The sequence below is a fragment of the Microtus oregoni genome, unplaced genomic scaffold, assembly GCF_018167655.1.
Source record: "Microtus oregoni isolate MIOR12 unplaced genomic scaffold, Mior012 000046F_ref0000063, whole genome shotgun sequence".
NCBI lineage: Eukaryota > Metazoa > Chordata > Mammalia > Rodentia > Cricetidae > Microtus > Microtus oregoni.
The window spans coordinates 10,216,587-10,241,881 of NW_024543220.1; the positions used below are offsets into that span (position 1 = coordinate 10,216,587).

The following is a 25,295-nucleotide window of genomic DNA, read 5'->3' on the forward strand; positions in this document are numbered from 1 at the left end:
GGGCTTCCAGCTGGGAGGGAAAGTCATGGTCCCAAGGATAGAAGAGCCCATGGCACAAACATGGATACCAAAAGGACACTCCTGGGGCTGGAGAGATGGCTCAGAGATTAGGAGCATTGCCTGTGCTTCCAAAGGTCCTGAGTTCAATTCCCAGCAACCACATGGTGGCTCTCAACCATCTGTAATGGGGTCTGGTGCCCTTTTCTGGCCTGCAGGCATACACACAGACAGAATATTGTATACATAATCAATAAATAAAATATTTAAAAAAAATAAAATTAGCCGGGCGGTGGTGGCACACGCCTTTAATCCCAGCACTCAGGAGGCAGAGGCAGGCGGATCTCTGTGAGTTCGAGACCAGGCTGGTCTATAGAGCTAGTTCCAGGACAGGTTCCAAAGCCACAGAGAAACCCTGTCTTGAAAAACCAAATAAATAAATAAAATTAAAAAAAGGACACTCCTGACCACTAGAATAGTAATATCCTCCAACCTCCGAGGCTGCCCTGACCACAGTGACCAGACAGAGGCCATCCTCCAACCTCCGGGGCTGCCCCGACCTCAGTGACCAGACAGAGGCCATCCTCCAACCTCCGGGGCTGCCCCGACCTCAGTGACCAGACAGAGGCCATCCTTCAACCTCCGAAGCTGCCCCGACCACAGTGACCAGACAGAGGCCGGCCTCCCTCCATCCTCTGGAGCTGCCCCGGCCACAGTGACCAGACAGAGGCCCTCCTCCAACCTCCGGAGCTGCCCCGACCACAGTGACCAGATTGAGGCCATCCTCCAACCTCCAAAGCTGCCCCGACCACAGTGACCAGATTGAGGCCGGCCTCCAACCTCCAAAGCTGCCCCGACCACAGTGACCAGATAGAGGCCGGCCTCCAACCTCCAAAGCTGCCCCGACCACAGTGACCAGATAGAGGCCGGCCTCCCTCCATCCTCCGGAGCTGCCCCGACCACAGTGACCAGATTGAGGCCGGCCTCCAACCTCCAAAGCTGCCCCGACCACAGTGACCAGATAGAGGCCGGCCTCCCTCCATCCTCTGGAGCTGCCCTGGCCACAGTGACCAGACAGAGGCCCTCCTCCAACCTCCAGAGCTGCCCCGACCACAGTGACCAGACAGAGGCCGGCCTCCCTCCATCCGCTGGAGCTGCCCCGGTCAGTGAACAGACAGAGGCTAAGGAATGGCACCTGAGGTGGAAAAGACCAGCTGAACGGGGTAGTCCATCAGAAGCTACATTCCCCTCTAACCAGGAAACTGGAACCTAGAAAGAATGGACTGTGGGTGCTCAAAGGGCCCTGCTAGCCTCCTTGTCTTAGCGACTCTGCAGAAGCCAGCAGTCCCTGCTACCCTAACTGTGCCCTTGTTTCTGGTGCTGCCAGGAAAGCGCCTCAATTGACAACTCCTAGCTAAAACAAAGGGCTTAATGATTCTGCAACAGTTTATCAAACTTCACCAGCAAGGAACCCCTCCCCCCACCAGCCAGCTCTCACCCACGCCAGCATCCACTCACAGGTGCAGACCTCTCTTGGTTTTTACATACTGATATTTCCTACTAGACGCCATTTGGAAAAAAAAAAAGTCCTCCAGTTTATATTGAGGTCAGGTCCGTGTGCAGAAAAACACCAGGTGTTCCCTTCTTAGACCCTCGATCAGAGTCCTAGGAAGGACCATGGGAACCTCTGCTGATGAGGGCCATTTGTAGGCAAGAGACACTGAAACATCTTCCAGACCTTGCCAGAGCATCCTCTTGGGATTTTACTGACCTGGTATGGGTACCTGTACCCTCTCCTTTCTCAGTAGGACCAAAGAGAAAAGGGGGAGTTTATTCAGATTAATGAATTCCCTTGCCAAAAAAAAAAAAAAAAAAAAAACACCACTCAAAACAAAACCGGGGTAAACATTCCATCGAACCATCTTTCCTCCTCAAGTCTATAATCTGTAAGCAAGCCCAGCACCTGGGGTGAATTATTTATCACATGTACCTGTGATCTAGAGAATACAGAAGCCCCACCCCCACCCCGCATGTTTATGTTATAGCAACTGGAAATTAAAAACAAAAGTGGGTGTGGGTGCCGAGGGTGTGAGGGGGCAAAAACAGGCAGCAAAGAGGAAAAAAATAGAAGCCTGGAGATGTGGGGTGTGGAGTGTGGGGTGTGGAGAGCTGGTGTGAAGACCCAGCGGAAGCCGCAGCGGAAGCCTCCCCTAGCAGACTGAGCCTCCCCCAGCCGACCGAGCCTCCCCCAAGCCGACCGAGCCTCCCCCAAGCCAACCGAGCCTCCCCCAGCCGACAGAGCCTCTCCCCCGGCCGACCGAGCCTCCCCGCAGCCGACAGAGCCTCTCCCCCGGTCGACCGGTCGACCGAGCCTAGCAGTTACTGCTAGCAGCTTGGCTAGAATCTGACCGTGGGCTGCTGCAAACCTCAGTGCTGGGGATGGAACCCAGGCCCTGTGCAAGACTAGGCAAACCTTCAACCCGTAAGCCACACCCACAGCCCTACAGCCTGTTTTTCCAGCCACAGGACACTCGAAGTTCAGGGTCTCAGCAAGGGGAGTGGGGAGCACCGCACACACAATAGGGCTGGGGGTGGGGAATGTCTGGCGTGGGGAGATCCTGATTTAGAGGATGGGGTAAAGTGGAGAGGTCGCTTGTCCCGTTACTTCAACAATAGCCATGTGGGTTCTGAACAAAACCTGTCGGGGTAGCAGCATGCAACAAAGCCTTCCTGCCCCTAAGAGACCCCTGACCACCTCACCTGTCGCTTCCTCCACTTTCAGACACTTCCAACTCAAAGCAAGTTTGCCACCTCTTTCCTCTGCGTCAAGACCTCTCTGAATTCTCCAAAGTTACAACAGCTTAGGAAGCAGTGCAGAGAAACGACTCAGCTCTTCAGAAAACCCAGGTTTTCATTCCCAGCACCCAGGTCAGGGGCACACAACTGCCTGTGACTCCAGGGGATGCCTCTGGCTTCTGCTGGGCGCAGGCGCTAACGCGCCGGTAAAGCTAAGTCTTCCCTACCCCCAATACAGCCCACCTCCAGGTGCCCGCACTTAAGTCGAGGGCCCGAGAGCCAGACAGATGAGGAAGCTAAGGCCCTACCCCATGGTCCTTCCTCAGGTGTGCTGAGTGAGGAACCTGCCCGCTGAAACCCTTCCTCCCAAGTACCTTGGGGCCTGGTTTGTCCTGTCACTGCTTAGGAGTGGTGACTTAACCCGCCACCGTGGTTCTCAAGAGAGAAATCTCTAGCTGGTCATGTAGGAGCTGCTGAGTGTGTCCCCTGGAGAACTGAACACCGGGGAAAGATAAAACACGAAGCAGCAGAATCAGAAAAATAACAGCCCCAAAGTTGATCATCTACTAACAGGAGCTGGCTTGGGTGTTATATAAGGTCCCTGGGTCCGCCCCCTTTCACCTATTGGCCCTTTTTAGAAACCCCGCCCCCATGCCATCCTGCCATTTCTTCTTGCAATGTCTTCTGGGAACAAGAAACCCCCATCTCAGGGAGATTTTCATTTTCCTTGTTCCCCTCACAGCTACGGTGAACCCCAAGGCGGTATCTCCACTGCTATAGGGAAAGAATCCAAAAGCTACGCGCTGATGATCCCAAGCCTTGAGCCCTAGGAGCTGGATAGAACAGACGTCTGTCTGCTCCTCAAGCCCCTAGCTCACCTGGAGTCTGCATGCCTGACCCGTGGGGGCCACTTCCCTCCTGGGGCAGTCCAAACGCAAGTCACAGAACACCGGGGTCCCCAGGGGACCTATGGGTTACCTCTCCTTGATGCTGCATGTTCCAAGACAGCCAGAGAGGAGAAGAGAGGCAAAGCAAAATGTCTGCTTCTGCTTCCTTCCCGTCTGTGCGTCCTCGGCTTCAGAGATGTTTGCTCTGGGCTTAGAGATGTTCTCTCTGGGCTTCAGAGATGTTCTCCCTGGAGTATCTTCCACATGAGTCAGCTCTTACATGGGGTGACGGTGGCATGGGTGGAGACCGGGAAGGACAGTAGCAGTCATCCCAACCCTCCCAAGGGGTCAGTCAGGTCTAAGGTTACAGGATTTAGTCAGTTTTTGAGACAGGGTTCCACTATGTGGCCTTGGCGTTATGCCCGGATCATGGGGACCCCCAAAAGACTACCAGGGAGACTGAACCCCATATGTAAAGGCAAAGAGTCTTTATTTCAAGCTTGAGCTTAGTCTGTCTGAGGCAGCGAGGAGAGCCGAGCACTTCGAGACCAGTTGGGGTGGGGTTTTCATCATAGTAGAAGTTGGAGTGAGGAGATTCCTAAGGTTCAGGACCCCTGATTGGGTGACATTTGTCTAGGGGTGTCTGGGTGAAAGGGATGGATGTGTGCTGGGCTAGGGAACCTGGCAATCCTATCTACAGTGGCTGGAAAGGCAGGTATTGTCCCCTTGGATACTGATTGGTCCGTTCCTGGGTGGTACCTGGGTAGTCTCAGTTTGTGGTCTTTCCTGGAGTCAGGCATTGCTTAGGGTAAACAGAAACTCGGGCCTACTTTCTGGGGGGTCTCACTGCTGCTTGGGTCCCACACCTGCCTGTTCTGGAACTCGCTCTGGAGACCAGGATGGACTCAAACTCAGAGATCTGCCTGCCTCTGCCTCCCGTGTGCTGGGATCAAAGATGTGCACCTATAGGCCCAGCTCAAGATAATCTTGAGGAAGGCAGTCGGGTAAAAGTAGAAAGAGGCATCTGGGTACCTGGCAGGATTTGAACTGTAAGGCTGGGTTCCTACTCTGACATCAGTCTGTCCCAAATGTACCCACCTACAGCATGGCAGGCTCTGCGACCCATCCTCTGGAGTCTACCCACATTGTTCTCAGAGGAGTCCTAGCATGCAGGCTTTGCCGCCACCCCCATCTTGTGAGTAGAAGCTTGAAGAGGACCCACCCTTCGAGGACACCTGTGATCCCAGGTTCACATGTCAGGTGTCACACACTTCCCTAAGGGCTGCCTCCCTCCAGCCTCCCGGAACTGGAACTGGAACTTGCTGGCTACTTCTCAGCTTCACCCCTCCCTTGCCTCTGAGCTCCCTCTACCCCGCTCTCCACCCTGATCAGCCATGCAGGCCAGTAGGACCCAGGGCCAGTGGGCTGTGTATGTCCTGAGATGTTCTGTCCGCATTCCAAGGGGTTCCTGGACCTACAGCCCCGAAGCTTAGGACAAGAGGCTGCAGTTAAAATCTTCCTTAAATAAACTAAGACATCTGTACGGCACCTGGTTTCATGGCGGCTGTTGGACCTCAGGAGAACAATGCTCTCTGGTCTGGATTTTCTCTTGTAAAAGAAGATACTCTTTCAGAGCATTCGGGAAAAGTCGGGGACAAGGAGGACCACAGCCGGAGAGGTGTTCCCTCTGTCTGTCTGTCGTCTGTCTGAAGTTACGTCACTCCTAATATTCTAGGCTTCCATGATATACAGAGAGTTAGCACCTCTGCTCAGAGAACAGGAGAATCACTCGACCCAGACGCTGGCATGTCCTGTGCACACAGACCCAGACGCTGGCATGTCCTGTGCACACAGACCCAGACGCTGGCATGTCCTGTGCACACAGACCCAGACGCTGGCATGTCCTGTGCTCACAGACCCAGACGCTGGCATGTCCTGTGCTCACAGACCCAGACGCTGGCATGTCCTGTGCACACAGACCCAGACGCTGGCATGTCCTGTGCACACAGACCCAGACGCTGGCATGTCCTGTGCTCACAGACCCAGACGCTGGCATGTCCTGTGCTCACAGACCCAGACGCTGGCATGTCCTGTGCTCACAGACCCAGACGCTGGCATGTCCTGTGCTCACAGACCCACTTCACACACCAGGCCAGTCATTAGATCCCACCTGTTTATTAGCATGTGGTACGGGGAGGGCCTGCTAGGTCAAGGCCGGCTCACTTCTGTTACCCACTCCCCAGAGCTGAAAGCTGAATTTAGCTGCCCTCAAGTTTTGCAGGTGAGATGGTGTAGTGGCCCCTTGTGATGGAGGGTCATGTTGGTCCCCGATGGGAGGTGGAGGAGGAGGCAGATCTGGGGGAATAAAAGTGAGTAGAGGATGAGCTGCAGATGGTACCCCACTCTCTTCCCCCCTCAGGCAGCCTGAGCAGAGACCCGCAGGAGCTCAGAGAAGCACACAGCACCCCATCCCCTTTCTAAGAACTACCTTTTGGAGCATGCCCAGGAAACTGGAGTCCTGGGAAGCCTTGGCCTGGAAAACCTCCGCCAACTTTACTTTCAGAATAACCTTTGGTCCTGGGAAACCAAAAATGTGATTCAGGGCCCAGGAGTCAGGGTCATGATACCTCCTGGTGTGTGTGGGGGGGGGGGCATGTCCCCTGCCTCCGCCCCAGACTCCCTTTCCCCCAGTGCTGCCCCATCAGATCAGGAACTCAGTACCAAGGAATCCTCTCCCCCCCCCCTCCCGTGTCCACCCTCCAGCCCTCACCTGTTGCATGTGAGGTGTTGAGGAGAGCCAGGAGGAAGAAGAGGGGCATCGAAGACCCCATTGTGGCTACCTCACTTCTCCCACGGCAGAAGGGAAATGGAAACAGCCACTCTTTACCCTGGGCCCTCAGCACTGGTGTGGGGGGCACTAAGAGACCCGGCAACTGGATTTTCCAGTTCTCCCAGAGTGGTTCCCATGACCCTGGAGAGGGCCACTCACTGGCTCCTGGGTAATGTGGAGGGGTACCCCCCCCATTGTTTGCTTCAGACCTCAGAGGAGAGAGAGGTAGGGACAAGTGGGGGCCCTCCTGCAAGTGCCAGGCCCCACCCAAGCCTGGGTCCCTCAGAGGTTCTTGAGGGATTAATGATTAACCGTCCTTAGCTGTCATCATTCCTGCCAGAGAAGGGCTCTGGAATGCGCACCCCAAAGGGAGGGATGGGTGGGGCCTCACCTGGTCCCTCTTGGTGTCTTGACAGCCCAGTCTCCCCGGCTTGCCAGGTGGGAAACCTGGGCAGCAGAGAGCTTCCATCTTTGAGATCTCATTTCTATTTTGTCTTCTGCGAGTGAGTGTTTTGCCTGCATGTGTGTATGAGCACCACGTGTGTGCAGTGCTCACAGAGACCAGAAGAAGGCATCGGATCCCTCTGTAACCAGAGTTACAGACGGTTGTGAGCTACCATACAGGAATCAAACCCAGGTCCTTTGGAAGAAGAGCAACAAGAGCTCTTAACCCCTGAGCCGTCTCTCCAGCCCCCATGCCGGGCTTTTTATGTGGGTGCTGGAGATAGAACTCAGGCCCTCGTGCTTGTACAGCAAACACTTTACCAACGAACCAATGATAATTCCTAAACGGTAACAACGTGTGGCAGGTGTGAACCACAGCTGCAGGCTGGTGCTGTGTGTTGCGGGCACACTCTTCAGAGCGAGAACTGAGCCGTGGGTGGAGCAGCCTCTGCCTCAAAGAGATCCTGGGAGCATCACATGAGTGTGCGTGTGAGGCACTAATCGCGCTGACTCTTAATCACCGCCACTCCTGCTCAGCAAAGAACCCCAACGACTGGGTGGTCACAGGAAGCAGTACTCCACGCAAGAGCCCAGATCTGGGCAGTTGGCCCCCGGACCTCCTGATCAGCACATCCTATTCATTTTTCATCTCACAGACATGTCAGTTCTGGGGGAGATGAGTTAGGGGTGCAGCTGTGACCCCTTACATTGCTACCATCTGGCTGCCAGCAATGCTCATGACAGGTAGGGCTGAAATGGCTATGAGCCATTTGCCCTCATCTGAAAACAAGATGGCTTTGCTGACCTCGTCAGTTCCCACAAGAGGCTCCCGTGACTGACTCCCCTGCCTCCCACTCAGACAGAATCACCTCTTGTGACTGGAAGATGCCATCTCGGGCCAGGCATGGTAGTGTCTTCCTGTAATCTCAGCACTCAAGGGGCAGAGGCAGAAAGAGAGTCACCAATTGGCGGCCAGCCTGGTCTTCATAACGAGTTCCAGGACAACCAACGTAAGATACCAAGATCCTGTCTCAAAAAACAAAACAATTTAGTAGTCAGGTATGGTGGTACATGCCTGTAAGCCCAGCACATGAGGGGAAGATCATGAGTTCAAGGCTATCCGCAGCTACATAGCAAAATCAAGACCAGATGGAGTGCAGGACACCTTGTCTTAAAGCAAAACAGACACACAGATGTACGTACATACACACACACACACACACACACACAGAGAGAGAGAGAGAGAGAGAGAGAGAGAGAGAGAGAGAGAGAGAGAAAGAAAGGGAATTAAGACAAGTAAAACGGGCTGGAGAGATGGCTCAGAGGTTAAGAGCACTGGCTGTTCTTCCAGAGGTCCTGAGTTCAATTCCCAGCAACCCACATGGTGGCTCACAGCCATCTGTAATGAGATCTGGCGCCCTCTCCTGGCCTGCACGCATACATGGAGGCTGAACACTGTGTACATAATAAATAAATCTTTTTAAAAAAAATACAAGTAAAACAACAAAAAAATTAAAAAGATAAATTGAGTGCCTAGGGCTGGGGAGGTGGAGAATACTGACTGATCTCCCAAAGAACCAGGGTTTGATTCCCGGTACCCACATGATGGCTCACAACTGTCTGTAACTCCTAACTCCGATCCCAGGAGCTCCAACTCTCTATTCTGGCCCCCATGGGCGCTGCACAACTGTTTTGCAGACACACATGCAGGCAAAACACGCATGCACATGAAAAAACATACTTAAAAGAACAGCGGTTAGTGAGTTATTCTAGAAACCGAGTCTGTTGGCCTCTACCCATGCCAGGCTCCTCCTCTCTAGACAGCTGGGTCTTCTGTGAGCTGTGACCACAGTGGGAGGAGGGTGTTTGTTCACAGGCACCGGTTGGAGTTTACTGCCAAACAGAAACTCTTGTGGCCAGCAGCATCTCTAGCCTCCTCCCACTAGATACCCGCAGCACGCATCTCTGTGACATGGATGCTCCTGGAATTTCCGAGTCTCCCCTGGGGAGGCAAAACTGGCCTTTTCCACAGGAAGCCAGTGTCTTGGAGCTAGGGACTCTAGAGGAAGCGTGGTGTAGAAGACAAGTGGAAAAGGAGGCTGTCAGGGGCTCTAGGGTCCGGATGGAGCTGCAGGGAGAGGCCTGTCTCCGCCTCAGGGTCCTCATCCTGCAGGCTTCGCTGTGATTTCACAGGCTGCCCAGCTCTGAGCTGGCAGTCTTAGGCACAACCGCAGAGGCTCATTAATCTCCCTTTAATTGAGTTCATGGCAGTTGACCTCTCTCCTTCCCTGATCCAGCCCTAAGGGCGTAGGCACTACTCATGCTGGACCACTGGTCCTCAGGAGCCTCAGCTGCCCCAGCCCCAGCTCCTACCCTGAGGATCTCAGGTCCCCCCCATCCCCTCTGCTGCCCACTTCCCTTAGGGAGCAACGGTCCTGCTTCCATCCCGCCAGGGGACTCACATCTTTTATGGTGTTGGAGTTACACAATCACTCCCCATTGAGCCACATCCCCACACTGGCAACGGATCGCTGACTGACTGCTGCACTGCCCCAGAGACTGGGGATGTGGATGTGGGGGGGACGACAAAGGCACCCCAGGGTGCTCACAGTGTAGGAGGCCTTCGGAGTAGATCAGATGCAGGGAGGGGTAGGGGCTCCTCTCTCCTAGAACCTCGGTGGAGCTGGTCTCTAAGCTAACACTTGCTCTAGGTAGGGAAAGAGTGAAGTCTCAGGTACGGGGTTCAAAGGGGATATGAGGTGATTCCCCCTTGAGCCCCACAACTGAGACTTTTCAATGAGGAGAAAGGGGGGCAGGAAGTCTAGAAATAGGAGGTGCAGTTTTCTGAGCAGGGGCAGACGCAGCTTTGAGGTCGAGGCAGCTGATGCCTGGGATGGCAGGAGAGGCACAGGAAGGACAGATGTCCCCAGAGGGGACAAGTAATGTCAGCCCTGGGGTTCCCTGCCTCAGCTGTCCCCACAGCCTGTCCTTACGCAATGGAAGCTTCTGTGTGTCATGGACCACGTGAGGGCTGCCCCCTTCCCTGCTCTTTCACCTAGACGTGGGGACACTCCACCCAGGGCAGAAAGTGTGGCTGGCTATGTGTGAGTTAGGGGCGTGGGGCTGGATGACGCTAGAGACACAGGAGGGTGAGTATGAGCCTCCTCCCAGAGCCTGGACCTGTCCAGTGCCCTGTCCAATCCCTCTAGAAGACAAGAATTGGCTCAGAGCCTGCAGGCCACCCCATACAAGCCATTCCTTCTGCAGGGGCTGGATAAGGAGGCAGCCTGGCTACCCCACCCAGATCCCTTCTGAGTCTCCAGATCCCACGCCTTTGGTGGAACCCAGGTACCTAGCTCATGACACAGCTGCGGTCTCCCATTATCAGGGCACCCCTATGGGTGGGGCAGCTCCATTTGCTTAAGGCTTAGCTCAGAGTAGCCCCAGCCCCCGTGACGTCAAACCTGACCCCTTATAACATGAAGGGTCCCTGGTCCGTGGTCCCTCAGTGGCCTCCTAGCTCTGACATGGCTCAACTGACCAGCGGTCTCTGTTCCACGTTTGGCTTCCTCTGCTGCCTCTTCTTCCTTCCAGCTTCTTGGGAGGCAGGTAAGATGCTCAGAGAGGTAAAGGGGTCGCCATTATATAGGGGATAGAAATCACAAAGGTCTTATTTCTTGGTGTGGATGGGGCTGGATGATCGGCCACAGCAATGAACTATGGCAAGCGGCACGAATGGCTGTGAAGGGTTTTGCCTAGTGTGTTCACGACACACAGGAGAGGAATCTCGATTCTGCTCCGTTTCTTTTGAGATGGTCTGGGGGGGCTACACCTGCCTAGAGCTTCAAGCTTACATAAAGATGCTATGTAGACTTTAGTTCTAGGGGGACAGGGGAGGGAGCTTGCACATCCTGGGCACTTACCACAGGTAAGGAACCCACTGACACTCATGGTGCTTCTGCCGGTGTCTCCTTAATTCCCCAGAGGGTCAATGATCTCCATCACCTAGCAGAGGAGTCACACAGCTGGGGGTCTTTGTGGGGCAAGAGCGCAGGGTGGGTTCCGGAAGGTTCAAGACAGACCCAGCTCTCCCACTTGACTCAGCCATTTAGCTCACCTCAATGATACAGCAGGAAGGATGCTGACGGCCTGTGCCCGTGAGCTCACCTGTCAATGATACAGCAGGAAGGATGCTGACGGCCTGTGCCCGTGACGGGGGTACAGCCTACTCTGCACAGGCATGGTTCTGGCATTTGTCCATATTTATTCATTTAACCCTGGAGATTTGCATCAGGACAGGAGGTGGGGTGCAGCAGTGCTGATGGGTGAGGTCGGGGAGTGCCCTTGGATATTGGTGGGGCAGGATGCGGGGAGAGACTGGAAGGTACACAGGCATGTGCACACAAGTGTGTGTGTGTGTGTGTGTCTGGACCAGGGTTGGGGCACATGACTGTGTACGGCAGAAAAAGAAGGTGGGCAAATTCCCCTGGACTGTTCCGATGTGGTCCAGCATCTGTCCACAGGACCTGTTGGTCCCCAGGCTCAGGTAGGGCACAGAACTCCAGAACCTGCCCAGGGAAGTTCAGACAGAGGATGTGGGAAGAGGGGCTGGGGCTGGCGTTACAATGGTGCAGTTCTAGGCAAGCATGCTTGAAGCCCTGAGTAAGGTTCCCCGCACTGTGGTGGTGCACAGCTGTAAACCTAACACTGAGGAGAAAGGTGCAGGAGGATCAAAAAACTTCATAGCCTAGGCTACGTGAGAACTCGCCTCAAAATAAATAAAAAAGCTGACACCCACCCCAGACTTGATGGTTAGCCATCTTCCTCCTGCTTGTTCATTTTGGGAAGTCATTAAAAAGAGCTGATGTCACTCCTGAGTCTTCCAGCCCGCGGAAGTCACAAATTGTGGTGTGTGTGTTTTCTTAATGTGCATAGTGGAAGTCTTTTCAACAGTTTCCTCTGACAATTCAGTAAGTTTTTACAATGTTGCCTGTTATTGGAAGCTGCTATTCTGAGTTCCAAGTATTGAGGTTACCTGAGTGAGGACAAAGTTGATGGGGACAAAGCCTGCACTTCAAGCTTGTCCCTCAGTTCTGCAAGGCCAGTGGGATTCAGCACTCTCCGCCATGAGTGACTCATTGGTTCACTCTGTGGGTCTCTATCGGGCCCTTGGTGTGTTTGAAACATGGAGGGTAGTGGACACCTGGGTAGTGGACGCCTGGGTAGTGGACACCTGGGTAGTTAGATCTCAGCTTCCTCCCCACCTGTAAAAACGTGGGTTTGTGAAAAAGATTAAATAAACAAACATGTAAGCTGCAGCGGGGCCCTTCCCTCCCCAGAGAGACTGACCGGGTTCACAGGGTCGGTGCTGAGGTCTTAACCAGTCCTAGTCTGGGGCTGGCATCCCAAGATGTGTGTTCAAATCCTGACTCCACCTCTTACTGGCTGGGTATCCCAGGGATTACCTAACCACTCTGAACCCTGTTCCCTCAGTATACAGCAGGGAGAACAGAAGATAGTTCTCACCCGCAAGAGGTCCTTGGGGCAGATAAATGAGGATTATAGGAAATACTGAACAAAAGTTGTTGTTGCTAAGCGGGGTGGGGGTCACTTCCTCCATGAGATTCCAGTTCCACAGATGGAAAAATGGGGAGACTGGCAGCTTCTAAGAGCCTGGTGAGGGCTGGAAGCTCAGCCGTGGTGAGTGAATATCTGTGAAGGTATCAGGTGCCTGGCTTGCTGCATTAGCTCTCCCTAGTTGTAGCAAGATGCCGGAGGTTATGGACTTATGAAGACAAAAGTCTTGTTTGGGGCCATAGTTTTTGATGATTGCATCCATGAACAACTGGCCCTGGTGCTCTGAGCCCATTGCAGCCCGTTCTCATGCGACAGAGTGACGCCATTCCCTGATTGGTCAGGAACAGGAAAGAGCAGTCTCTCCAAGGGAATGTGCTATAACCCAACCTCCTTTCATAGACCCCGCCTCCCAACGGTCCCATCACCTCCCAGCAGTGCCCATCTGGGGACTAGGTATTTAACTCCTTTAGAGGCAGTCTGGATCTACACCATGGCATCTGGAAAATGATGCTCCCAATCACTGAGAGGAGAATGCTTTCAAAGGAAGGGAGATCAGAGGGACAGTGAGGCCTCTTCCTTGCAGCTCATGGGACTTGGGCTTCTCTATTCTCACCTCCTGGTCTGCTCTTCCCACACTTCCTAGGACTGAGTTCCCAGCCCCCATTCTCACCAGCGGGAAGGCAGGTGGATCTGTTTCCCACTACTGGGAATCAGCCCTGAGCCGGGTGCCACCCTGAGCTAACAGTGCTGACAATCTCAGCTATGTCTCTCTACTCCCTGGTAATCTCCGGGCTCTCGTTCTTCTGGTCAGCGTCAGAGACACATCTGTCCCTATCCAGTTGTGTTTTCACTAAGGCCCATATCTGCCTGCTGATAAGGGTGTTCTCCTGCACACCCTGTCCCTAAACAGAGCCCCTCCCAGAATCCAGCTGATTGCTCAGTGCTGCCAGGACCCGCCAGAGAAACCGTTTTCTGTCGAGAGTCTCCCTCATCTATTCTCAGACATGGTACAAAGAGGGGACCCAATGTGGGTAGAAACAAGGGCTGAACTACCTCCCTTTGCTCAGACCAAACTCCAGTACCCGAATGGAAGTCTCCCTTTTCCTCTCCCATCCTCTTCTACCTCATCCTCCTCTCTCAACCTCTCACCTGGAAAGTTCTGCCTGAAGTGTGCCTCAGTTTCTCACATTGTCACCTCTGGAATGGAAGACCGAGATTCTGACATGAATTCCTTTTCCTCTCAGCGATTCCATGGGAAGGGAGACCGAGGCAGGTGCGGTAGGAAGTAGATGTTGACAGGCACACAAGCAAGCGAAAGGTTATTGGAGGAGTCAATGATGATGCTTTTGACAGAGAATGTGTCAGCCAATGGGAGGACCACCAGAGTCCAAACGTGTCGCACAGGGTATGAGGGAGAGATCATACTAACCAACGAGAGACACTAGATCTAAAGAGGACCCAGGAGAGATGCCAGAAGACTGAGAAGAAAGTTGAGGTATGGGTGTGGGGAAGGAGAGAGACTACATTTTTGCTGAAGGTGCAGTTTGGGCAAAAGTTCCGCGGCTAGAGGTGAGAATGGGGTTAAACAGTGTGGTATTCTAATGAGCCTTCCAGAGAAGACAGCTGTGCATCCTGAGGACGCCTAGTACAAAGGCAGGCAAGACTGTAGGGAAGCCCCTCATCTGTCTCTCTCTCCACAGGTGCTAACACAGTTCAGGAACTTCAGAAGACCGGTGAACCTTCAACATCTGATCATCTGCTCACCCTTACTCCAGGCCTTACTCACAAGGCTCTTTCTGTCCACACTGATCTGAACCCCCAACGAGCTCCAGACCTCCCTAAGTCTACAGCAACCCAGAAGCCCAAAAAGCGGTGCACCACCGTACGCCTTGACAAACCAGTTCACAAATCTGTAGACAACTCCAAAGCCACAGATAACCCAAACACCACTGTTCGCCATGAAATGACCCCTGCTTTGGAAAAGAATGTCACCAGCCCAGGAAAAGACCCAATGATCCAGAATGGACGCTCAGCTGATGACCCCAAACCCACTAACACAGAGAAAGGATCCGAGGGAAGTCATCCAACCTCAGCACCCAGGAGAAGAACAACCTGTAAGTCTACAACAAGCAAAACCAGAGTAACGCGGAACGCAGGTACACCAACGAGACCTGTGGATACCAGCACTGGGCTAAGGACCACCTCACATAAACCCACAACTCCTTCCCATGACTCAGAGCTCAGTAGAAAAACCACATCTTCCTCAGTAAAATCCTCAGAAGCCCCAAAGACCTCATACAGGACTCCAAGGACCCCAGCAACACCAGGAGCTGAAGCTCACAGGACTCCATTTGCCTCAGACAAGCCTGAGCAAACGACTACAGAACACATCAAAGAGACCACATCAGCCAGCAAGAAGACCACAAGAGCCCAAGTGACTCTGGCAGAGCATGAGGGAGAGGATATATCAGCCAGTGAGAGGACCACAAGATCCCAAGCAACACCCACTCAGTATGAAAGTGAGACTGTCTCAGCCAATGAGAGGACCACAAGAGCCAAAGTGCTGCCTGTAGAACATGATACCACACTGGCCAATCAAAAGACAGCACAAGTCTCAGCAAAGTCTACAGAACACCCAGAAGAAGCCACGTCAACCACCCAGGAAGCCACACGCGTCTCACAAAGTCCCACGGTATTCCGGAGGAAAACCACACTGACCACTAAGCCCATAAAAGCTCCAGGAAACCCAGAGAAAACAGTAGCAGTCCTCGTGAGCACGGGGCCTCCAGTCAAGGTCACAGAGGACAAGTCTACAGCTCTCTCTCCTCGTCTCCGTAAATCTGAGACCACACAACGGGGACTCCTCTGCTCTGTGACAACTAGAACAGACCTGGGATCCAGCACTTCAGGGACTCACCAGCAGCAGAGCCGCCACAGCTCACCTGGAGGCCTCCACGCTGAGGGGGCAAAGGGAGAGAACAATTCGTTCCCTGCGTGGGCCATAGTTGTTGTAATCCTCCTGGCCGTGATTGTCCTGCTCATCTTCATTGGCCTGATCTTTTTGGTAAGGGCAATGGGGCAGGGCTAGGGGAGACAGACTGAGGAGAGATTAGGGTTCGGAGTTAGAGAGAATAGTGAGCTGGGGTATAAAGGGGAGAAACCCAGCAAATCTGTAAGATGGGAAGAGTTGGAATAGAAGGCCATGGCTGAGATGGAAGGGGTGTGAGAGATAAAATCTGGGAGTTGGTTGTAGTCTTGGGTGTGAGGGTAGGGATTTAAGGATAAGGTGACCAGGGCAGAAGGGGTTGTGTGTGGAATCTGGGACTCTGTATTGGAGCTAGGTCTGGAATACGGACCGGGGCTTGGATAGAATCTTGGACAAGCAAAAGGTGCAGGATCCAAGAGAAAAGGCCCAGGGGTGGTTGACAAAGTCGAACAGCTGGCGGTGACCTTACTCCTTCCTGCCATCTCAGGTTGCCTGCGCGTCGCGAACACGCCGTGTACTGACGACCCAGAACTCAGAGGATTTCGACCCCGAGGACAGAGGGGGCCGCAATTCCTACCCCGTCTACCTGATGGAGCATCAGAATTTGAAACCAAGCCAGATCCCGTCCCCTCCATGATCTTGAGAACTGCACCCCCAGCTCTTCCAGGCTTCTCCCCTTTTCTGGAAGATGAATTAGACTCACGACGCCAACTTCCTGGGCGTAGAAAGGGCAGCAAAAACTGACAGATAACAGCTGTAACCCCTATCGGCCATATTCTTAACTGAGTAGTTGAGGAGTCACGTGGTAAGGGTGACATGTACCTGTGGGGGAAAGAGAAGAATGAATGAATAACGCAAGCGCTCTCCGTTGAAAGTGGTGATGTGGGAATAAGGCGGTTCACGGACAGCAGGGGCGGGACCAGGGCAGGACCAGTTCTGAGAGAGGCGTGGCTATATGAGGCTTTGGCACCTCAGAAGAGAACAACCCAAGAGTGAAGTAGGACCCTGGGAAGCAGGAGGAATGGAGGCAGTGCCCAGGTTTAAAAACTGATGTATAGCAATTCTGTCCACCCCCACTTAAAGGTGCACACAATTCTAAGCTCCTCGAGTACTAGATCTTATTTTTTTTAATTAAAAAAGGACCTAAGAATAAAGGAAGATTGGAGTGTTTTCTTTCCTATCCTCTCCATTGCTTGGAGAGAGAGACCCCCAACCAATCTTGCGAAGATCCCAAAACACCTCCTCTCCGTGACTCTTCCCGCCTCCGTGTGAGTCCCTTGGTTGTTCTGGGTGTCTTTGGCGGGTTTTCTGTTTGTGGGTGGGTATGCACAGAGGGGCTTATGTTTGCCTGTGGTCTTACCCACCCACCTCACGCCCAACACTCAGCATGTCCTCTGGCATCTTTCCCCAAAAGTGGGTACTGGCTTCATCTTGCAGCGTCACCAGCAGCTCCCCGGCGTGTCCCCTCTCCACAATCTCCCACCACGCTCTGACGTTTCCATCTTATAGGCAGTTCATCTCTCCAATTTATCCCATCATTCTATCTAGTACTGATGGGGCGGGAGGGGGGTTAGTAGACAGAGGACAGGTGCCCTCTGCTGGATTTCTGCAATAAAGCAGTAGGGACTCTAGACTCTGCCGACTCTCAGGTGTCCATGGCCTTATGGGTGACCCTGGACAGGAGGCTGGAGGGCAGGACCGGAGTTCTTCGAAGAACCAGAGGGAGGAGATAGGATTTCTGTTGGTTCTAAAATGGCTATGTCTGGGTTTAGGCAAAAGCTCAGTTCAATTTTCAAATGAGGGGGTGGGAAATTTAGTATTGATAAGAAAGGTTTTATTATTTTTTTTAGACACACACACATATGCAGTTGCCCACAGAGGCCAGAAGGGGGCACCAGATCCTCCTGGTTACAGGTGGTTGTGAACCACCCAGAATGGGTGTCGGGAACCAAACTCAGGCCTCTGCGAGAGCGGTGCTTGCTCTCCACTGTGGAGTCATCTCTCCAGCCCAGGCTCCGAGGCCACTTCCACTGGAGACCCTGGACAATGGCAGTGTCTTCCACAGAAACCAGAGCACCTGATACGCCCACCTCTGCTTCTGTTTCCGTGACCCTGGAAGGGACCCCATGCACACTATCAACAGCTCCAATGTGTCTCACCTGGGCATACATCGCTGTGGCAGCATCATGGACCTCCATCCTTAGATCAGAAGGACCAGTGTCTTAGGCAGGGTTCCTGTTGCTGTGAAGAGACATCGTGACCACGGCAACTCTTACAAAGGAAAACACTTCATTGGGGTGGCTTACAGTTTCAAAGGCTTAGTCCATTATCATCATGGTGGGACATGGGGGCTTGCAGGCAGACATGGTGCTGGAGAAGGAGCTGCAAGTTCTACATCTTGATCCCCAGGCAACAAGACGTGAACTGTCACTAGGCATAGTTCGAGTGTAGGAGACCTCAAAGCCCACCTCCACAGTGACACACTTCCTTCAACAAGGTCACACCCACTCCAACATAGCCACACATCCTAATAGTGCCATTCCCTATGAGCTTTTGGGGGCCAATTACATTCAAACTACGACAACCAGACAGTTCATCCATTAACTGACCCAAAGACAGGGCCATATAATAGGGTTCGTATCAGCCAGGCGATGGTGGCACACACCTTTAATCCCAGCACTCGGGAGGCTGAGGCAGGCAGATCTCTGTGAGTTCAAGGCCAGCCTGGTCTACAAGAGCTAGTTCCAGGACAGCTAGGACTGTTACACAGAGAAACACCCCCCCCCAAATAAACAGGGTCTGTATCAACAAGCACCCCCCTCCCACACAAACAGGGTCAAACCAGCTGGATATTTTCATTCGCTCCCTCATTTCTCTAGTTTTAGCCGCTGTGGGTGTTGTGGGACTGAGTGTCTGCGTGGCGAGTGAGCTTGTTTGGAAAGAGGGAACTTTCCTAGTGCTGCCAGATATTGAGAGCGTGGAGCCAAGGCAGAATGGCTTTGGTCCTAGCCCAAGTCACTGTGACCTCAGGAACAAACCTGTGGCCTCCCTAGGTCAGGTCCTACATCAATAGAAGCCATACCAGAAGGTCTAAGGGGCTTCTTACTGGAAAAAAGAAAGTCCTGTTCAAGTATCCAAGCTGTGGGTTTTGGTGACATTTAAATAGAATTCATTAAAAACAAACTTCTATTACATTTATCAGTTGGTTGCAGGAGGCATCCCACCTCACACATGGAGGTCAGAGGAAAACTTGGAGAAGTAAATTCTCCTGCTACCATCTGAGTCCTGGGGATGGAGCTCAGGGCCTCAGACGTGACAGCAAGCACCTTTACCCACTGAGTCATCTTGCAGGCTCTAGAATGGAATTCAAATAAATGGAACAGGGCAGGGCTTTAGGGGTCAATGGAGGCTCTAGACTGTGAGACTCCGTTTTCTTCAGAATTTCACAGTATAGTGTAGACCTACCTCCCACTCCTGCCTCGACTTCCCTCAGACGGGCCTGAAACCGTAAACCCCTTTCTCCTCTAATTTGCTTTTGGTGGGGGGTTTTATTGTAACAACGGGATGAAACTGTAACACTCTGTAATGGACCAGGGTCCTGGCTGAAAATATGCTGAGGGAAAAGAGAGGGGCTGGGGAGTCTTCTTCAGGAAGCTGTTGAGTGACAGGAGAGGATAAAGTTAAAAACTAATGAGCCAACCCCGGGGATGCCAGCCTATGAAGCCAGCACTTGGGACTGTTGCAGGCAGCCTGGGCTGTGTGGCATGACCCTAGATATACAAGATACCTGCGTTGACATCGGACGCTGAAGAAACAGGAAGCAAGAAGCAGCCATGGAATTTGAGCTCAAGGTATTTCAACCTTGGTGGGACCAGTCCAGGTGGCCTGTCCAGAAGTCCTCATTTAAATCACGAACCCTTCCCGAGAATATAAGCTAAAATTAAAATCATCCTTCATACAAGGAAATACAAGTAAAATCACCTGCCTCTAGGCATGGTACAGAGGAGGGTCAGGAGCCTCGAGAACAAACACAGCAGTATCTAATGTAACTCCCAGCTAGATGAAAGACCTCAGTACTGTAATACTTGAGGCTTAACCGCTAGAGTTGAGATCTTTTTTAAAATATTTGAATTTATTTATTTAGTGTTATTTATTTATTTAAAAGAGGGACTCACATTCTGTAGATCAGTCTGGCCTCAAACTCACAAAGATCTGCCTGTCCCTGCCTCCCATGCACTAGGATTAAGGGTTATGAGCCATGCCTGGCTTGAATTTGTTTATTTTTATCTTGTGTGTGTCTTGCTTAGATACGTGTAAATGTGTCACATGAATGCAGTCAGGCAGGGTCCAGACCAGGACAGTGGATTCCTGGACCTGGAGCTTTAATAGTCTGTGAGCCATCACATGGGTGTGAGGATCCTAACCTGGGTCCTTTGGAAGAACAGACAGTGGTCTTAATTGTTCAGTCACCTCCCCAGCCCCTACAAAAGCTTTTTAAAAGCCATGTGGTGCACGCCTTTAGTCCCAGCACTTGGGAGGCAGAGACAGGCAGATCTCTGAATTCGAGGTCAGCCTGGTCTACAAAGCAAGTTCCAGGACAGCCAGGACTACACAGAGAAACCCTGTTTCAAAAAACCAAAATAAACAAACAATTTAAACAATATATTCAATGTAGTTCAAAGCATTTGCTGTGCTGGAGACATGGTTCACTACACAGCACCCACAAAGGTGACTTTCCAGCTTCAGGGATCCAGTACCCTCTCCTGCACCACCTCCATACTAGTAAATTTTGTTCTTTTAGACAGGGTCTCTCTTTGTAGTCCTGACTGTCTTAGAACTTGATACACAGATCACAATGGCCTTGAACTTACAGAGATTCCCCTGCCTCTGCCTCCTGAGCACTGGTGTTAAAGGCCTGAGCCACTATGCCTGACATTGGATTGTTTTGGTTTGGTTTTTTGAGACAGGATTTCTCTGCCTGGCACTCACTCTGTAGACCAGACTGGCCTCGAACTCACAGAGATCTGCCTGCCTCTGCCTCCCAAGTGCAGGAATTAAAGGCGTGCATCACCACTGCCCAGCTAGAATTCTATTTTTTTAAAAAAATATTTATTTATTTATTTGGAATACAATATTCTGTCTGTGTGTCTGCCTGCAGGACAGAAGAGGGCATCAGATCTCATTTCAGATGGTTGTGAGCCACCATGTGGCTGCTGGGAATTGAACTCAGGACCTTTGGAAGAGCAGGCAATGCTCTTAGCCGCTGAGCCATCTCGCCAGCCCTAGAATTCTATTTTTAAGGAGGAAATGTGGCCTAGTGTGGTGGTGTACACCTTTACTCCCAGCGCCCAGGAGGCAGAAGTTGGGGGGGAGGGGAGATCTCTGTGAGTTCAAGGCCATCAGTCTCAAAACACAACAAAAGAAATAAACAAAAACTCAGTCTTTCTTACAAGCCAATCTAAAGACTCTCCAACCGGCCACACCTGTGTGTGCTTGGTTCTAGGAGGAAGGTCATTCCTTCAGCCTGGCCTTCAGACAGGTACTCTAAGAGAAATCCACACAGAGTCAGAAATCCTAAATGTAAACAAACATGAAATAAAGAAGGCTCAAGTCTATAAAGACTTTCGCTGTTAGGAACATTGTAACTGTAAAGTAAATGGGTTTGAATGCGTGTCATGGCTTCATAGCTACCCACAAATATCCACGGCCATCGTTAGTTTTGCTCTTTGTTTTTGAGGGGTGGGTTAGATGTGAACTGAGACAGAGTTTCATGTACCTTAGGTTGGCTTTGAACTTTCTATGTAGTTGAGGCTGATTGAACCCTGTATTCTTCTGCCTCTGTCTCCCAAGTCCTGGCGTCCTAGGCGTGTGCTATCACACACAGTATGGTTGCTCAAGTTGTGTTCCTCAGTGTCCTTTGTGCCTTCGTGGAGCTGTGTGACAATGTTCGGCTGATGGCATTTAAACAAACCAGTAACGTTAGTCTCTCCTGAAGGAAAAAGGATACAGTAGAATTTAAGCCAGGGGGCTGCAGCTCTGTGGGGGTGTAGAGCTCTGCCTGACGTGCAGAAGGCTCGGGCCAAGCACCACACAGACACAAAAAGGCAACACAGATTGCTGGGTGTGGTGGTGCACACCTAACACAGGAAGGACAGGGCGGGGCTGGGGGGCCTGGAGTTTGAGGCCATCCTAGGCTACATAGCAAACCCCTGTCTCAGGAAGCAAACAGACTCACGGCATTCGGGTGTGACCCTGGAGATGAGTCATGAGAGTTATTGGGGTGTTCCAAGCTCCCTGTTTTGAGTGGAGAGATTAGTTACTTTTAGATTCTGATCAGTACACCCAGCACAACTTTTGGAAAGCTGCTAAATCACAGACTGAATTTGCAGCTAAGATCCTTCCCTCCGGCTAAGTCTGGATTGGGCTGGCAAGATCTTTCTTGGAGAGCCGGCAGTTTTTCAGCTGTAGAGTTGCTGGGCACCTAAAACCTCACTTGTCACTGCAGGCTCTTGCTTTAGTCACAGGAATGGCTACAGGGGAGACCCGCTTCTGAGCCTTTCCCAACGCCACATCCCTCGCTCTCTCAGACCCTTTCATTCCAAACTGCGTCCCAGTTAACCGCCAGCTTCCTCACGACAGGTCTTAGTCGTGAAGAACGTCTGCTCGCCTGCACACAGACTACCAGAAACGTTTCCTCCTGCGTGAAGCTTCTCCTGTTGCAGAGGAGGGTGAGGGGCAGGACGGAGTGACAGACCAGCGCCCCTCCCCCCCGGACTTCCGAAACCCTCTGCTCGTTTGGATCCGTGTGGTCACAGTTTAGTTGACCGTGTGCGGCAACATCCAAGTGTCCAGACCAAACTCAACACTCCCAGAAGACCCAGACTGTCTAAGCCCACTTCCGTTAGACTCAGTCTTCCCAGGCAGGGCCTGCCTGCGCCTCACCCAGGTGTATACTCCTGAGAGGCGCCTTGTTCGGAAAGATGAAATGGCATGTTGGAAGGAGGGGCACATCCATGGTTGAGAGTCAAGCGGTGGGACCTAGCAAGAGGTGACTGGGATTTTGAGAGGGGTCACCGTTTGTCTCATGATGAGGGGGAGTGTTTTCTTGCTCTGGAGAGAGCAGGGTGTTGTCAGAGAACCTATGATATTCCTAAAAATCCTTTCTTCATGTCTCACCATGTGATCTGTTCCGTTCACACGTGTTCTGCCATGACCTGATTCACCGTCAACCATCATGTTAAAAAGAAGAGCCGTCACTACAGGCAAGCAGATTGGGGCTGCCTAATCCTGGATTTTGAGTCTCTTAAACTATGAGCTAAATCAACTTTAAAAAAAAATAAAGTATTTTAAAAAAAATACTTCGGGCATTACCCTGATTAACTATAATTGTGAACTTAACACAACCTACCATCATCTGAGAGGAGCTGTCTGGATGGAGAAATTGTTCTTCTAATACATTAAGTCTGTAGGAAACCATTGATTATTAATTGATAGAAGAGGGTCCAGCCCACTGAGGGCAGCACCATCCCTAGACAGGTGGAAGAGGGTCCAGCCCACTGAGGGCAGCACCATCCCTAGGCAGGTGGAAGAGGGTCCAGCCCATGAGGGCAGCACCATCCCTAGGCAGGTGGTCTTTCACTGTGTAAAATAGCTAGCTGATCATGGGGCCAGCAAGGGAGCCAGGGAGCAGGGCACAGAAGCAGCCTTTCTCCATGGTTTCAGCTCTCCGCTTCTCTTTGAGCCCCTTCTCCGACTTTCTTCAGTGGTGGACCATGACCTGGAAGTGCAAGTCAAATAAATACATCTTTTCCTCCCCAAGCTGCGTTTGGTCAGAGTGTACAAAACAGCAACAGAGATCAAATAGGACAGACACTTTGTTATAACAAGGAACCCAAAGAAGGCTTTGCTAACGATGGCTCTCTCTTCCTCTATTGATTCAACGCAAGTTGATGGGTGTCTGCCACTCACTGCAACCCAGGAGCCCAGATGCCTACCGATTGCTGCTCCCTTCGGAGCCTCACGTTTTCATTTGCTTGGGTGACATAGGGCCCTGCCCTTCAGTTGGGTCTTTGGGGCTTCTTCTCTGCTGAAGTCAAACCACAGAATTTCTTGACCAGGAAACAAAATCTTGAGCTAGAACAGGTTTCTGAACCCATCCTTGCCTCAGGGGTGGGTCCCTTCTCACTGGCAATTTTGATCTCCTTTCCTTTTTCTCTTCCTGTTTCAACCCAGCCCTGTGTGACTGGGTCATTTTTTGTGCCGTCCCCTTGAACCTTAGGCCGCTGCCTTCCCAGGCTCAGGACTGTTTCCTTACGTGCTCAGCATAGGCAGCCTGTCAGGGTAAGTGCCCAACCGCTCCCTGACCCACAGGAATCTATAAAGGTCTCAATGATCAGAACGAGGAGACAGCTTGGAGCTCAGGAAGCCTAACAGCTCAGGCATCCAGCCACCCCCTCCCCAGGAAGCCCTTAGAGGAACAGGACTCCTGGGAGCTCATCTTCATCTCTTCTTTCTCAAGTACTCTCTAGAACTTGGCCACATTTGGGATCCAGGTATCTTCGCTGGCCAGACACAAGGAGGCAGATGGTAACACGGAGGGAGAGCCATTTCTGGTGCTGGCTGCTTTTGCAGCTCCTGCTTTTGGGAGATGGTGGTGAGTGATTTTATCTAAACGTGGATGATCCGGGAGCAGCTGAGGAGATGGGAGAGGTTGTAGCAAGCCCCGGGCTCCCCAGAGTCCAGGAGGAGCCAGCAGCTGACACTATGGGCTCTGGTCTCACATTGCTACAAGCTGTCATGGCTTCACTAGCATGCTGTGGAGGACTGGCTTCCCTGTGCCTCAGTTTACACAGCTGTGAAAGGGTGACACCTATGTGGTATGGGTCAGGTGTTGAGTAAGAAGAGTTCGCTGAGTTTGCTGGGGTTTTTTAAGAGAGATTTATTTATTATTTATTTAATTTGCACTGGTGTTTTTGCCTGTATGTATTCTGTGTGAGGGTGTCAGATCCCCTGGAACTGGAGTTACAGACAGTCATGAGCTGTGTCATGCGGATGCTGGGAACTGAACCTGGATTCTCTAGAAGAGCAGTCTGTGACCTTAAGCACTGAGCAATCTCTTCAGCCCTGAGTTGATTGTTTTTTAATATCAATTTTTCATATTGTAGACAATTTATTTTATTTTTATCATTCAAAACATTCCCAGTCAAATCCACCATTTTCACATGTCATGTCTACTTGGGTCATCCTTGGCTTCCCTGCCAGAGCTGGGGGAACCATAGTCTGAAATTGTGACTAAGTCCTTCCGCCCGTGAGGCTGCTTTGTTGGATTTTGTAACAGCAACAGAATCTGTTATATTTACACTGAGGCTCAAATACAGGGCTTTGCCCACACTTGGCAAACACCACTAAAGTGCAGCCTTTGTAACTCCTTTATGATATTTTTATGGGGCTGGAGAGATGGTTCAGTAGTTTGGAGCACTGACTGCTCTCCCACAGGACCCAGGTTCCACTCCCAGAATGCACAACAACCTTCTGTAATTCCAGTTTAGGGGGATCTAACACACTCTTCTGCCCTCTACAGGCAGCAGGCAAACATCAATATTTCCAATCTCATCGTGAGATAATTGATAATAATGGTGTCCACAGAGCAGGTCATGAGCACTGAATAAAGTCACCCATGCAGTGAATTTGACAAAGCAGGAAGCAGATAGCAAATATGTTCAACATGCACGGTTATCTTTCATAGTGATATTCAGAAAAAAATTTTCTCTTATACCAT

The 25,295-nt window shown here is 51.8% G+C and overlaps 2 protein-coding genes across 2 annotated transcripts; one reads left to right on the top strand and one right to left on the bottom strand.

Annotated features, from left to right (window-relative positions):
- Window positions 1-5,948: 5,948 nt before the first annotated feature.
- Sfta2 (surfactant associated 2) lies at window positions 5,949-6,511 on the bottom strand. The gene is made up of 3 exons (XM_041635166.1): window positions 6,451-6,511; window positions 6,169-6,257; window positions 5,949-6,035 (listed from the first exon to the last, which is right to left on the bottom strand). Exons 1-3 carry the CDS (start codon window positions 6,509-6,511, stop codon window positions 5,949-5,951), a joined length of 237 nt encoding a protein of 78 aa, XP_041491100.1.
- Window positions 6,512-10,481: 3,970 nt separating this feature from the next.
- Mucl3 (mucin like 3) lies at window positions 10,482-16,154 on the top strand. The gene is made up of 3 exons (XM_041634719.1): window positions 10,482-10,563; window positions 14,232-15,595; window positions 16,005-16,154. Exons 1-3 carry the CDS (start codon window positions 10,482-10,484, stop codon window positions 16,152-16,154), a joined length of 1,596 nt encoding a protein of 531 aa, XP_041490653.1.
- Window positions 16,155-25,295: the final 9,141 nt, after the last annotated feature.